Source organism: Haliaeetus albicilla, chromosome 17 (assembly GCF_947461875.1).
Source record: "Haliaeetus albicilla chromosome 17, bHalAlb1.1, whole genome shotgun sequence".
Taxonomy (NCBI): Eukaryota; Metazoa; Chordata; class Aves; order Accipitriformes; family Accipitridae; genus Haliaeetus; species Haliaeetus albicilla.
Genome location: NC_091499.1, coordinates 29,647,357 through 29,661,137, shown reverse-complemented (window position 1 = coordinate 29,661,137; position 13,781 = coordinate 29,647,357). Strand labels below are relative to the sequence as shown.

General features: G+C 39.4%; 1 protein-coding gene across 4 annotated transcripts in view; it reads right to left on the bottom strand.

The window, feature by feature from the left end:
• TPD52L1 (TPD52 like 1) overlaps positions 1-13,781 on the bottom strand; it is a 61,460-nt gene that overhangs the window by 18,382 nt on the left and 29,297 nt on the right. For 3 of the 4 annotated variants that reach the window (XM_069805169.1, XM_069805171.1, XM_069805173.1), the window contains exons 3-4: positions 13,066-13,214; positions 258-359 (exon numbers count right to left, since the gene is read on the bottom strand). In XM_069805169.1, coding sequence (XP_069661270.1) covers positions 258-359; positions 13,066-13,214 — 251 coding nt within the window. Of the gene's footprint in view, positions 1-257; positions 360-2,630; positions 2,873-13,065; positions 13,215-13,781 lie in introns of those variants that run through there. The other variant, XM_069805172.1, reaches the window with a different exon arrangement.

Genomic DNA, 13,781 nt, shown 5'->3' with positions numbered 1-13,781 from the left:
TTTCCTTGAGCTTGCAAAATTATTCCAAAGGGATTTCAGATTGCACTTTTTTTTTTTAAACCAGGACTCAAATAAGAATTATATCTTCATTCATTCTTATCCCTTCTTTTTGGTTGACATCATGAATGTCATAAAATACTCTGACTACAAACTACTTGAACCTTTAAAACACTAATGTAGAAGGAAAGGAAGAGCTGACAGATGACTTATACTTTTTGTCCTCAAAATAAGACCAGAGAAGCAGGAGATCCCTGTACCTCATATCTCCAAACTTCTTGCTGATAGCAGTTCCTACATTGCTGATAGCTGCTGTTGCTTTTTGTCCTGCATGGCTCAGGGTCTCATGTGTTTTCTTGTAACTGGAAACAAAAAATAGAACAGAAATAGTATTAAAAAAAGAGAGGCCAGAATCCCCTGCAATTAATCCCCTTTTCCCTTATTTCCACATCTTAAGGTCCCATCCACTGAAAGGGTAAGAAACATAGTAACTGTAGCACAAAACAAATTACAAAGATGCCCGCTTCTGCACAGCTTCCTAAGTGCAGTTTAATCCTAATGTGAGCAAAACACTCTCCAGAGCAATCCTTCACTGTGTCTCTCCCCCTTGCAGATAACATCTCCTGAGCAGGTCAGCGCAAGCTGTTTAAAAGTAGAGTGCAGTGATTTGTTGAATACCTGTTTGATACAATTTCTGTTTACAGAAGATAATGTTTACATTAAATAAGCATTCTTGCAGCAGACACTGACTTGGTAGCAAAACCTGCTGTCTTAAAGCACAGAAGAGAATCAGGACATACACAGCTCTGCTGTTGCATACATACTCATATTAGGTACCTTTAACAGATACACTTCAAAATGATGTGTTGATATTTCAAATTAGACAAAAATTGATCAAACCTGTTTCTATCTGTTACAATTTTACTTTTTTTAAATTTCTTTAAAGGAAGAAGGTTTTGGGAGAGACAAAGAAAGATGAAACAATCTAGACAGTGAATTTATATTCTTAATGGGACTGAATCCTTTTAGGCATCATTCATTTCACATATAGCATACACATTCAAACACAGAATCATCTCAATTTACTAATCCAGAATATATGCTCTGACCCACATAGACCTTTCAGTACAGTTAAGTTGCATTCTCAGAGTAATCAATAAGCTTTTCTGCACAGATGCTTTTTTGCTGAGTAAACTAACTCTCAGCATGTCAGAGGTTTCCTTCCAAGCAAATTATCTGATACTCCCAGTGACACAGACAAGCTCAGAATTAGAAGTACAGACCTAGTAACAAAAGGAGAGCACATTACAATCAGTCTTGTATCCTGTGGTGTCCGTTGGCAGGCAAGAACTGAAGAAATGATCATGAAAAATAAAAAAATACGATTCCACTGGTTCTAATTCTCCTTTAAACAAAATCTGTAATATTGCTAATGTGTACCAAAATACACCGGAGATTAATAAAAAAAAAATCCCACTGCCTAATTCCTGAAACAGAGTATATTCTTCTTACTTTTAGGTATATGAAAGCAATATAACTTTGTGGAGGCAGGAGGGGAAATCAGAGAAGATTAACATTTGCAATATGGCACATCACATTTTACGTCAGGTACTTCTAGCCCTAGCAGTACCTATTGCTGAAAGTCCTCTGTTGAGGACTGTGCTTTACAAACCACAGGTTAGAAGGCAGATGCTCTATTCTTTCAGACAATATTCTATCAACAATTAATTTTCCCCAACACAAGTATTTTGATTTATGTTCCTAAGCCACAAAATACTTCCCAGACTACTGACCTAACAAGTTCTAAAACTGCCAAGTGAAACGGCTCCTTCTATGAAGATGCTTGTTTCTGTTTTCACTGATTAGCAAGGCAGTCTACTGCAAGCAACTTAAGACTAGGGTACCAAATCTATAGAAACCCAGAGTTAGACAAGCTGAATCAATCACATGCACAATGTTGAATGACAACAAGGGCTAAAACATTGGGACAGTGACAGAAGCAGCACAAATTTTAATTAGAAAGGAAGGAGCATGGATTATGCCTGTTTTATTTATTCTGGTGGAATACAGAGAAGACTGAAAAGATTGTTTTCACTGGGTCTCCTTTCTCCTCAGCCAGTCTGTCCCTGGATGCAGCAAGACTGCAACGTTCTTACTTCACTGAGGCCTCATTCTCTAGCTTAACTAGTTTAATAACTTCGTCATTCTCTTGCTGTCAGTGGACATACTCTCATATAAACTAGAGTGAGATGAGACCCTAAAATAGACATTAATGATGCTTCAGTCAAACTATGAGCATGTAGCTTTTTGATAAGCATTGCCTATGAAAAGAAAATTGAAATCAAATATTCTAATGCCTGTGGCATACAAGCCTTTAGACATTTTCCTAACAGAGAAGCATCCTAAACCATTCAGCACAGGTGGAATTTTGCTGATGACTAAATGAAGGCCAACACTTGACTTCCATGTCTAAAATGTCCTTGGTAGCAGAACCTATTTATGTACAGGTTGACTGTACATAGTAAAATACTTTGCAGATATCCTTCTGAACTGATTTTTTGAAAAAGACACCTTGGAGTTAATTTTATTCACAGGCATATTTAGCTCTCTGACAAAAGATCTCCATGTCTTACCTTTCTGTTGCAGGTTCTTCACACTGTGTAAAACTGTTAAGAGAACAGTCCCAAATGCCCCATGCAGCAGACAGACTCAACTTTAATTGAGAAATATTAGAGTCCCCTATGTATTTCTGAACATTACACTGGTCAGAACACAGGTTCTGGGAATTGGCTGAAATGACACTGATTTTGGCATTCCAACTAATATTGTGTTTTCTCTGTAAATCCCATAAACCCAACATCCCCCCCAGTATTTCCACTAGCAAGGAAGACACAGAGACTGCATTTAGGTTCCTAATGCTTTCGTCATTATGTAACAGCGTAAATCCAGCTAAGACTGTTACACAACTGGTCTTTTTTCAGCACCAACTTCAGCAAAAATGACCTTTGACATGAACCCCTCCTCCTTTCAGCAATGCTGAAGAAGAGCTTTAAGGAACAACAAAATAACAAAGGTAAAAATGCAGCGCAAGGTGCAATGCCTGGCAGCAGAGACAAGAAACAGTAATTTGCATCTTAGTAGAGCTCACTGATAGTTAGCTTAAAAATCAAGGCCCTCCATCCCTACCTCTCCACCATTATGCATATCACTATGCCTTCTTCATAAATAAAGTATCTTTCCACAGAGCACATTGCCTTCCTGTAGTTAGTTATGCTCTGTATTGATATACAGCACAGTATTTTGGCTCAGATATTTTTATCATCATAGTTATGTCATATTTACAGCATTCATTTGATACCTTGCCAAACACTCTGGTAACAATGATCTCTTCAACATATTCTCTCTGACCTCGGGGAATCTCCTCAGTTGTGCGTAACATTAATAATCTGAGCCAGCAGTTTGCATATCCGTGTGTAACACACGCCAGTTTGCAGTTTTATTTTAATGCACTGAACAGCTTACATAATTTTCAGATACCGTCAAGAGTAGAAATAAAGTTGAATATTCCAGTTAAGACCTACCTACATTTCCTTGGAAAAAGTGCCGTACATACGGCGTAAGTCCTCCTAACACCACCAACTGCTCCAACATGCTAAGTCATCTACAATACCTGCACACTCACCCTTTGAGCAGCCATTGCTGGCAATCTTTAGGCATGTACTGACCACCCAGCTCATCGGGACAGGTGACAGCATCTCAACAGGCTGTCAGCCATCAGCTGAAATAAGGTCGGTAACCCCCAACCTTAAGGTAGAAAAGCTCCAGCAGAAACAAACTCAGAGAATATAGGACACAGAGATTCAAGAAACACCACCTATAGCTCTGTGCCTTTCTTACACTAATACAAAGTCACCATAACCTCCCTGAGCTTAACAGCATTATGCCAGATGCCCAGTAGCATCAGTAAAAGCAGAAACAAGCTACTTCATTTATGCAGTTAGAGTAGGAATGCCTTCTCTGTTTTTGTGGCATCTAAACATACTCCATAGCACAGAAGAATTGCTGGTAGTGGCCAACAAGGATCACATCTCGTATTTTTCACTTAGCAGTAAATATTTATAATCTATTTCATAGACAAGAAGGGTTAAACAAACATAGTATGTGAATTGCTGTCACAATTGTAAACTTGTAAATGAAACTCACCTGTGTAACTTTCAATATTAGCTTTTTACATGACATTGACCTAAGAATTTCATCCATCAACTTCCAATTCTAGTTTGGTTTTTGAAATAGGGTATTTCTCTAACAAAAGCAATTGTTTATAAAACTGATTATAGAGGCTATGATAAAATATGCTGATTTGCAGTTATATTCTGATAATATGCCCAACACATTTAAAAGAAGCTTTAAAGATAACTCACATCTCCAGTACTGTAACATACTAATTGGGCAAAGTAGATTTGCAACATATTTTGACTGCGTTTTCACCTGACAGTTTCATATACTGCATTTAGATTGTACTATAATGACAACCAGGTCTCGCTAGCTGATTTTTACAGCCAGTGAAAGCAAATGAAAGAAGATACTGTTTCATAAAACACAATGTGCAAAGGAAATAGTGCTTCAGCTAGAATATAGCCAGGCAGCAGACATACAGAGAGGTCAGAGGACTAGACATTTAAATGACCAACATTGTCTGCAGGATAAGACAGGATAATCATACCACATGCTATTTGATCTCATCTCAACTCAGTACAGAATTGCCCATCACATGGCAGAGTTAAATCTAACTCTGCAAGCTGCACATGCAACCTACTACGGTAAATTATAAAGAATTTAAATTCAGCTTCTGTAAAATTAGTACATCTGCTAATTAGTACATCTTCATTCAGCATTGTGCCTCTCCATCAATGCTTGCTGGCAAAATTAATCCATTTGAGAAACTCTCTTCTGTGATAAAACTTACATAAGATGCAACAAAATGCAAACAATTAACAACAAAACCATACAGTAGAGCAGAGCCTGGTAGCACAAGCCATGCCCTATGGAGCATGCTTCTTTTTAGTTTTGAAACCATTAGTCAGTGTAAGGATGACATTTCTGGAATCAACGTAAAGCATCTGGGTCGCTGAGAAACTCTCAGCTAGAAAACTATTTTTCTGTTGATTTTCTGGGGAAAACGGGGCTCATCATTAACTAAATTATGCTAGTGCTCAAAGGAAATAAAAGCATATATGAATGGCAGATAACGTGTACATAAAACATTCTCTAAGAGCATTCATATTGCCATTTTGCCCACAAATGAACTCTAAGGTGTTGTGGGGTTGGTGGTTTTTTTTAGTGCTCACCTGAAATTGATTCCAACTCAAAACCAAATGACGACAGATGTACTTTTTTAGACATTCTTCCCTTTGCCAGGCATGTTAAGAATTAACTGAAACTGTGCTGCCTACATCAGTCAAAGGAAGTATACCCCAGGTAGTTCCTCTCCCAGAGAGAAGGACAGACCTGAGGGAACCAAACCTCTGCAGGTCGCAGGGGACCTGCCTGCAGCCAGAAGTCTGTGCGCAGCACACGGATGATGACTGTTCCATAGGCTGGAGTCACGGGTTAGGAAAGGTACCAGACAAAGGTCAAAAATATCCCGTGCTGCCCTGCATTGTAATCTTCAAAAACTTGGGAAAAATCAGGGATACAATTGTGTGAAAGGCACTATTTGTGCAACGCAGCACAGAACAGGGGAAAAACAAGCAGTTGTGGTACAGTTAATCTCCAGGTAGAAAAGCCACAATATGTTGGCTTAAGCACATTAACCTTAAGACATTCCAGGCCAAAACTTCACAGTTCATCACACCTTAAACTATGCCAGTAACGCTGTCTTTGGGCTCTGTACTGTGCACTAGATCAACAAAATTATGGAGATTAAACATATCCCAGCCTCCCTTTTCCTTTCTTCCCCTTCCTTTCTCCTCTTCCTCCTTTTCCTTCCTCTCCATTCCTCTCCCTTTCTTCCTTCCTTTCCTTTTCCTTCTTTCTCTTTCCTTTTGCTTCACTTCTGTTTTTCCTTTTCCTTCCATTTTTACCTTTCCTTTGCTTTTCCATTCCTTCCCTATCCCCTGCCCCCTTTCCACTGACACTTTCCCAGAAATTTTTAATTCTGGTCATTTCAGAGATTCCAGTTTACGCTCAGGCCTCCCCTCCCCTCCTTACAGTTAGATATACATACATACAGATAACTATAATATATGTGGATGTATTTTCTGGTGCCCAATGACAATCACAGTGGGTTTTTTCCTGAGAAACTAACACTATATTCATTGATCTGGAACAGATCACCTGACCTTGCTGGGGAATTTCCATTAGCTGAAGGTTCTGGTGTAAACAAGCGGACATATATCTTTTAGAAAAGGGACAATGAGAATAAATGAAGTTAACTGCTCAAAGTCCTTTCTCCAACCTCACTACTCCACCCTTCCAGTGGCCAGAGATCCATGTGGAAAAGCAGCAAAAAAATTATCTTTGAAGAAGGCACAAACATTGCCTGATCTGACCCAAAGGACACAAAGTCAGTGGAAGTGACAGGCTCCCTTTACTTCCATGCAGCACGGGCTCACACATAGGTAATGTGCTTGCTAAAGCCAACATGCAATTTCTTCACTTACAAAACTGCTACATTTACTTGCAAATTCAGAGAAGAAAATGTCAAAAGGTGATTACACATTGCAATGAACAAAACCACCCACATTTCTTTTACTACCACTCATAACAAGTATGTGTGTGGGAACATGGTATACTGAATTCCTAAAAGTCACAGTAGGACTGTGGTTGTCCACAAATTATACCTGACTTCCTGAGAAAATTCTGAACCTCTGGAACACATTACTATATATTTAAAATTATACTAATGGAGACTGCAGGTACCGTAGATTGTAAGTCTAAAACACATACAACACAACTATTACTTTCTATTCTCTCATCACCTGGCAGAAACTTGAACTACAAAATATTATGTTCCCACTACTTGTGGAAACCCATACAATTGTCCTCAGGCTCCCTATCAGCAGAACTAAGCTTGCTCACATAGTTTTCAACCAGTAGCCAACAAAGAGATCTTTATTCTCTCTCTGGAGGGGAAGGCCAAGCCCGTGTTGAATGCTCTTGTCCCAAATCTCATGTATTATCAAAACCTTCCTAAAAAGGTTTCAAAAGACAGCCTCCACCTGAGAAAGCCCCAGGCACTGTCTAGAAGATACACTGTTCAGAGCTAGCACTTACAGTTCTCTTGATTCTGGCCTCTAATTTATGAGATTTTCCCTTTCTACACCAAGTGACAATTTTTGTCTGTGAGGGCAAAAGATGGAAAGTCATTTTGAAAACATAGCTTTGCGAGATTCCTGTCCTAGACGGCAGTCTTGCATGGGTCCACCTTCCATCATATCAAAGGCTTCTCAATCCCCTGGCTGGAATCACTAAGTACATATGGGCTTTGAGACTTTTCACTTCATTTCACTACTACAGCCCTTTTCTTTAAGTTTTTAGCTATTCTAATAATTTATTGGCCATGGCAGAACTGCTGCTTACAGTGGTCTGAATGTCTGGAGTATTGTTTTTTGGAGGGTTTAGTAGCAAAACCAACCATTTTCATCTCCCTAGAAGTTACCTCTGTAGTTATATTACTATTCCTTCCACGGGTTGAAAAGTTATCAATTTAAAACAGAGGAGGCTTATGCCTTCTAACAGTTGCTAACATTTCAAGAAAGAATGACAAAGGAGCTTCTGGGAACTATTAGGCTAGAGTGAGGTTATTGGTGGGCAATTTTACAGATACAACTGCTCCTTAGAAACTCAGTAGTACTGAAATCTCTCCCAAGAGGGCAACACTATAATGTCCTACTATAATGTTTTTTTCCAGAGAAGTACAGAAAAGCACCAGATTAAAAGCTGAGGGACAAAGCTGAGCATGGCTACAAACATAAATGCTTGGCAAAGGCCAAGGTATCCTGTGGATCTATGTCCTTAGTGCTTCATGTGAGGGACTGGTGAGGAGGATAAATTAACCCTTGTAACCTTCTCCACATATAATGCAATGTAATTCTGTAACGGCATTGAAGAATACTATTACTTGGGACCTTGACTGTCTGGAAAAAAATGAGGCAACAGGAGTCTCGGGAAGTTCAACAAAGGGAAATGCAGTTTGGGATTAATAACCCCATGCACCAGTAGAGGCTGGGGATCAACCAGCTGGAAAGCAGCCTTGCAGAAAAAGACCTGGGGTCCTGGTAAACAAGCTGAACATGATTCAGCAATGCGCCCTCACAGCAAAGGTGGCTAACAATATCCTGGGCTGAATTAGGAAGAGTGTTTACAGGTCAAGGGAGGTGACCCTTTCCCTCTACTCAGCCCTGGTTATGGCCACACCTGGAGTGCTGGGTCCTGTTCTGCAATTCCCAGCACAAGGCAGACATGGACATACTGGAGCACGTCCAGCGAAGGGCAATAAAGACTGCTAAGGGATTGGAGCATCTCTCATATGAGGAAAGGCTGAGAAAGCTGGGACCGGTCAACCTAGAAAAGAGAAGGCTCATGGGAGGATCTCATCAATGTGTATAAATAACCCGATGAAAGGGAGTAAACAAGATAGAGCCAAACTCTGCTCAGTGGTATCTAGTGAAAGTGCAAGAGGCAATGGGCACAAATTGAATGCAAGAAATATTTAAACAAAAGGAAAAGGGGTTTCACAGTAAGGGTAACAGAATGCTGGAACAGGTTGCCCAGAGAGCCTGTAGAGTCTCCATCCTCAGAGATATTCAAAACCTCACTGGACACAGTCCTGAGCACCCTGCTTTAGCTGACCCTGCTCTGAAATGGGGAGTTGGACTAGACAGTCTCCTGACATCACTGTCAACCTCAACTATTCTGTGATTCTGTATAAAACTAGGTCAATCTTTATAGAAGCTATCTTTTTACCTTAATGCACTACACAGTGAAAATCTGAAGTACAGAAGGCTAGAGAGAGCTGTGGGAACTCTACTGAAGCACCACCAATCAACCAGCTTTAACTAAGTAAACATACTGCATTTAGGTTACATAAAACCTTTCCTTTGTAGCAAAACGTTAATTAGAAAAGCTCAATTATGATCTTTGTAAATATCCCTGTAAAGACATTTTTAATGATTTCTTAAGCTAAAATAAATAACCTTGAAATCCATCAACATTACCCTGCTTCTAGCATCTAAATAAGAATGAATTATCTATGTTTAAAATATAAATATAAAACCTGCATTTCTAGAAGCTATCTGAATATCCACCCACCTCTATTCACTGGAAACCCAATCTTTAAAAAGGTGTGTGGGAGAAGTCATTCCAGTTGAATGCTTTACCACCATGAAAGCAAATTAAAGTTGAGGCAATCATTTGCTCTCTAGTTACTGATATCCTCTATAGTAGAACCTGCTGCTTTCCCTAACACATAGATTATACTAAAAAATCAGTGCACTGAAGAATAGCAGAGGAAATTAACACGGAACTTGAAAAATGCATTATGATTCTGGTCATCATAATAAGTGAATGACTTCCAGGTGTATTTCATACAAGGGTGAAAAATGTAAACAACATTACAGGTTTTCTTTAGAGAAAAACAAAGGTGATAAAAAAAGCTGATTTGATAGAAAAAAAGCTGCACATTACTGCTGCAAATGTAATGTCTTACTAGAGGTAGTTAGAATTGCTTTTGCATACCTTAAAGCATGAATTAATGACAAGGAAACAGACTTTGTACAGAACTGTGTGTTGAGCCTGACATAATCTTCAATCTATGGAGGACATCAGCCTATTGACCTCCAGCTCTAGCTTTCCTCAGTATGAAAACTATTACTTTATTTTTTTTTTCTGTTTAATCATAGCAATCCTTTAATGACAATTTCTGACATGTACATCTCAAGCATGCTCAGGCTAACTCCTGAGCTACCCATGGCCAACCATTAAAAATGTAAATGCTTAAAAATAGTCAGAATCTCAAGTTTAAATTTAGTCATTCCAGGTGGCATCCATCCTGTGAGTTAGGTCATGAGTCTTAACTAGTTGTTCAGACACCCTTTCCAGAACTGTTTCTGAGAGAAGTCCACCCCTCTGTCTCTAATTCCACTTTAACCCTAAGAATGCACCCCTAAATGGAGAGCTTAAAAAGATTATTAAGAGGACAAAAATTTGATGCTTTATTGCTCTCTGTGGCTTTCAAAAGTACCCTATTAAAGAAAAGTGGTTTTAACTTCCAGAAAAGCACAGCAGCTACAAAACCCAGTAAGACTGAGTGAAAGCAAAATTTGCCTCCTTAAAACCAGGTCTCTTTAAATTTTAAAATGACTAATTGTGGATTTAGAAGCCTAAAGTACAGGCATGTAAATATTTTGAACTTCTATTTTTTAAAACAGGCTTTTCATACTTACTAAATCAGAGAATCTTGGTGAGTAATGCTATCCCATTGCTATTTTGGTGCAGCAACAATGAATCACCTCTATGATTTAACACATCCATTCTGAAGAATGCCGGATTACCATGATTTGTACTGGCATCAGTGTACTGGCATGAGTGTCAGCCAGAATTACATAGCAGTTGGACCACGAACATCAGGATTTTCAAGGGCACAAACGGACTCCTGCTGGTCAGTTCCACATAACTACTTGTGGACACTCATCACATAATGGCTTGTTGGTTTTGAAACTTAAATACATCTTAAATAAAAAGTAGCAGCTACCATACTGATAAAGTCTCCTAATTCTCTCTATCCTTGTGGAAAATGTCAACATTGTGAAAGGAAAATGAAAAGCTGTCTTGGAATTTTTTTTACCAAATTTCAAGTAAAAATGAAACTTTTTGTTTCAAAATTTTGCTAGTGTCTCACGGTAACTCTAGTTCAGATGTCTTGTGCCTCTCCTCTCTTCGAAAGCTCAGTGTCTCTAGACTACCCTCTCCTAGCACAAGCCAGACATCCTCACTGAGCCATGTTAATGACATGTCATGAGAAATAGGACCAAGCTGAGAAACTGTCCAAAAGTTAGAGATAGGAGACATACAAACTGCATTTCCTATTAAGGGGTTTATGCCTTATTTGACTTCTCATTAAAATACAAAGAGTGATTATTTTAATATAAAAATGTACATTTTTACATATTTTTTCCAAGTCTCTCTCAGGGGCTTGAGTGCACCAAGAGGCACTGCAAACTCTTCCCCCCACTCCCATGGGTTTGGCCGCCCAGGCATTAGGCCACCTCTGACACTGCACAACTGTGTAACCTTGGGCAAGACTGTGGTGACAGTGCTGTGCAAGAAAGAGTTGGGAAAAGCCTTGTTAGGCACATCTCCCCTTCACTTGGGAGGTACACTAAAGCTTAGACTGCACTTAAGCCCTTGGTCCTTGCCTGAGTTATGTTACTGGTGTGCCTGTATCTGCTCAGGTACCTCACTGACCTTGACTCACAGATTTGACTTCCTGGCTTGACCTTGAACCTGGCTCATCACTACAGACTCATCTGGAGTTCTGAACTCTTGGCTTGACCCTGTTTACTGCCACTGGACCTGCTCTGCCCTCTTTGTTCAGGTACTGTGGGACTGCTTCTTCATGAGTGACGCCACTGCCCTGCCTGCCTTGCTGTCGACTCCTAGCTGAGTTCTGTCGTGGAGCAGCTCACTCTTGCTTCTCCCTAGGTGTCAAATTCAGTTGTCAATTGAAAAGAAAGAAAAAAAAAAAATCAAGTAACTTTTCAGACAGCACTTGATGAAAGGTGGGTGGTTCTTTCTGCCAATGTTGCTATTAATTCAGCCCAAAAAGTTTTAGAGGAACATGGCATGTTCATATGTGTAAGTATAAAAGATCAGTATGAAGCTGAGACCAGCCCCTCAGTAATTATCATGGCCTTCCTAGAGCTTTGGAATTCATGGTTTTATTTGCCATCTCTCTCAGTGACACTTTATGAGAGATACAGAGCAAAAAGTGTTTGAAGATTGCAAGTAACACTACCTATCCGGGGTTTGAACATTTTTTTTGTAGCAGAGTCAGGATAGGTCTTATCACTATGTCCATATGTGTATTTTTAACTCCTTGCTTATGTGAGACAAATGACTTGGACCAGTACTTCCTGGCAGGAAGCTGCAGCCCAAATAACCTCCCTACCTTCCTCCCCTGCTTCCTCATCCAAGAACTGGTGCAGTTTTAAAAGGCACCCTCCTGGAAGGCAGCAACTGACTTAGACTACAGACTTCCACAGTATAATTGGTCTGGTTCAAAAAAAAATAATTTCAAGTTAAAACCATTTCAACAACAGCAGTGGAGTAACAATTCTTCATATTTATGCATTACCTTTCACCCTGGGAACCCAAAGCTGCTTACATATTACACAAGGCAAGTTTCGCTGAACTCTTGTGAACTAGTTACACATTCCGCGCAGTGGTAAACCAAGGCTGTGAGAGGCTTCAGGGACTTGCCTAACACCACACTGCTGGAAAATACAAAAAACTCGACATATGTAGGACTTATGATAACCTCAAAGATGGTACAATTACTCCAACATTTGTTTGTTTCTTTTGGACAACCAAAAGCAGGAATTAAACAAACATCAACTGATCCTGCCAGTATTCCTTACAATTCAGATGACAGTACTATTTTTTTAAATAGTTGCTAATATTTTGGTAATTTTTTTCCTTTTTTTTTTTTATATTATCTCTCTTGGAAGTTGAAAAATATAATACACTGAAATTAAAGAAGGTTCCTTCTCTCCTCAGTAAGGACTCTCTGAGAATGTGTCATTGGACAGGAAGACAACTTTCTCAGGACCTCAAGTTTTAGTTGCTGTGATTTGCACGACTGGGGTGCGACATAAATAGCAAAGCATGTTGCTGCTGTGGAAGGGTTTTTTCAGGACTCCTTGCTCTGAGAAGCCTGACATTTTTGTCCCTGCCAGCTACTCCTCCTGGTATTTCAATTGCTAAATTTCATACCAGGGCTCATCAAGACAATACCCCCAACATGCTACACAACATACAAGGATGAATTTGTGCAAGGTCTATACTCACGCAGAAGTTGTCTGCATGTCATGCCAGCTTTTGCTAAAGTTCTGCTTCAGTTCATTCATCAAACTTATGCCAAGCTTTTGTTTAATTTCAACCAGGTGCTTTTCTTTGGCTGCTAGCACTTGCCGCAAAGTTGAAATTTCATCCTCTAGCTGAGAGAAACAAAGAGGGAGGAGAAAGGAGAAAGGTGTTAGCCTGGTCCCACAGAACAATAAACACATATGATGTTAAGAGATTACATGCACCTCACATGAACTTGCATTTTTCATAGACAACCAGAGAGACGGAGAGATACAAGCGCTTGTCGAGATCACAAAGACATATCCAGAACAGAGCCCACACTACATTAAATTAATGTCTCAAACTGCGTTGCCTATGTGCACCATCATACACATGCATGTGATGAGAGAGAATTTTCCAGTAAGGAAGTGACTATTGAGCAACTTGACTAAGATCTGCCTGAGGGCATGAGGAGTCTCAAATTTCAGCTTTTCATTCACTAGTAAAATGGGAATGGGCGGAACAACAGAAGACTAGATAATTCAGGCAAATATCACTCTTTGAATGCACAGGCTTTTAACTTCGTATCTGCAGCTTTTTAGTTTTCCACTCATTAAAAAAACAGATGCAAATTCTTAGAAGTAGGTTAAAAAAAAAAATATCTCGTTACAACATATGACTTGAGAGTATCATAAAGAGTTATGTCCTTGTCACGAGTT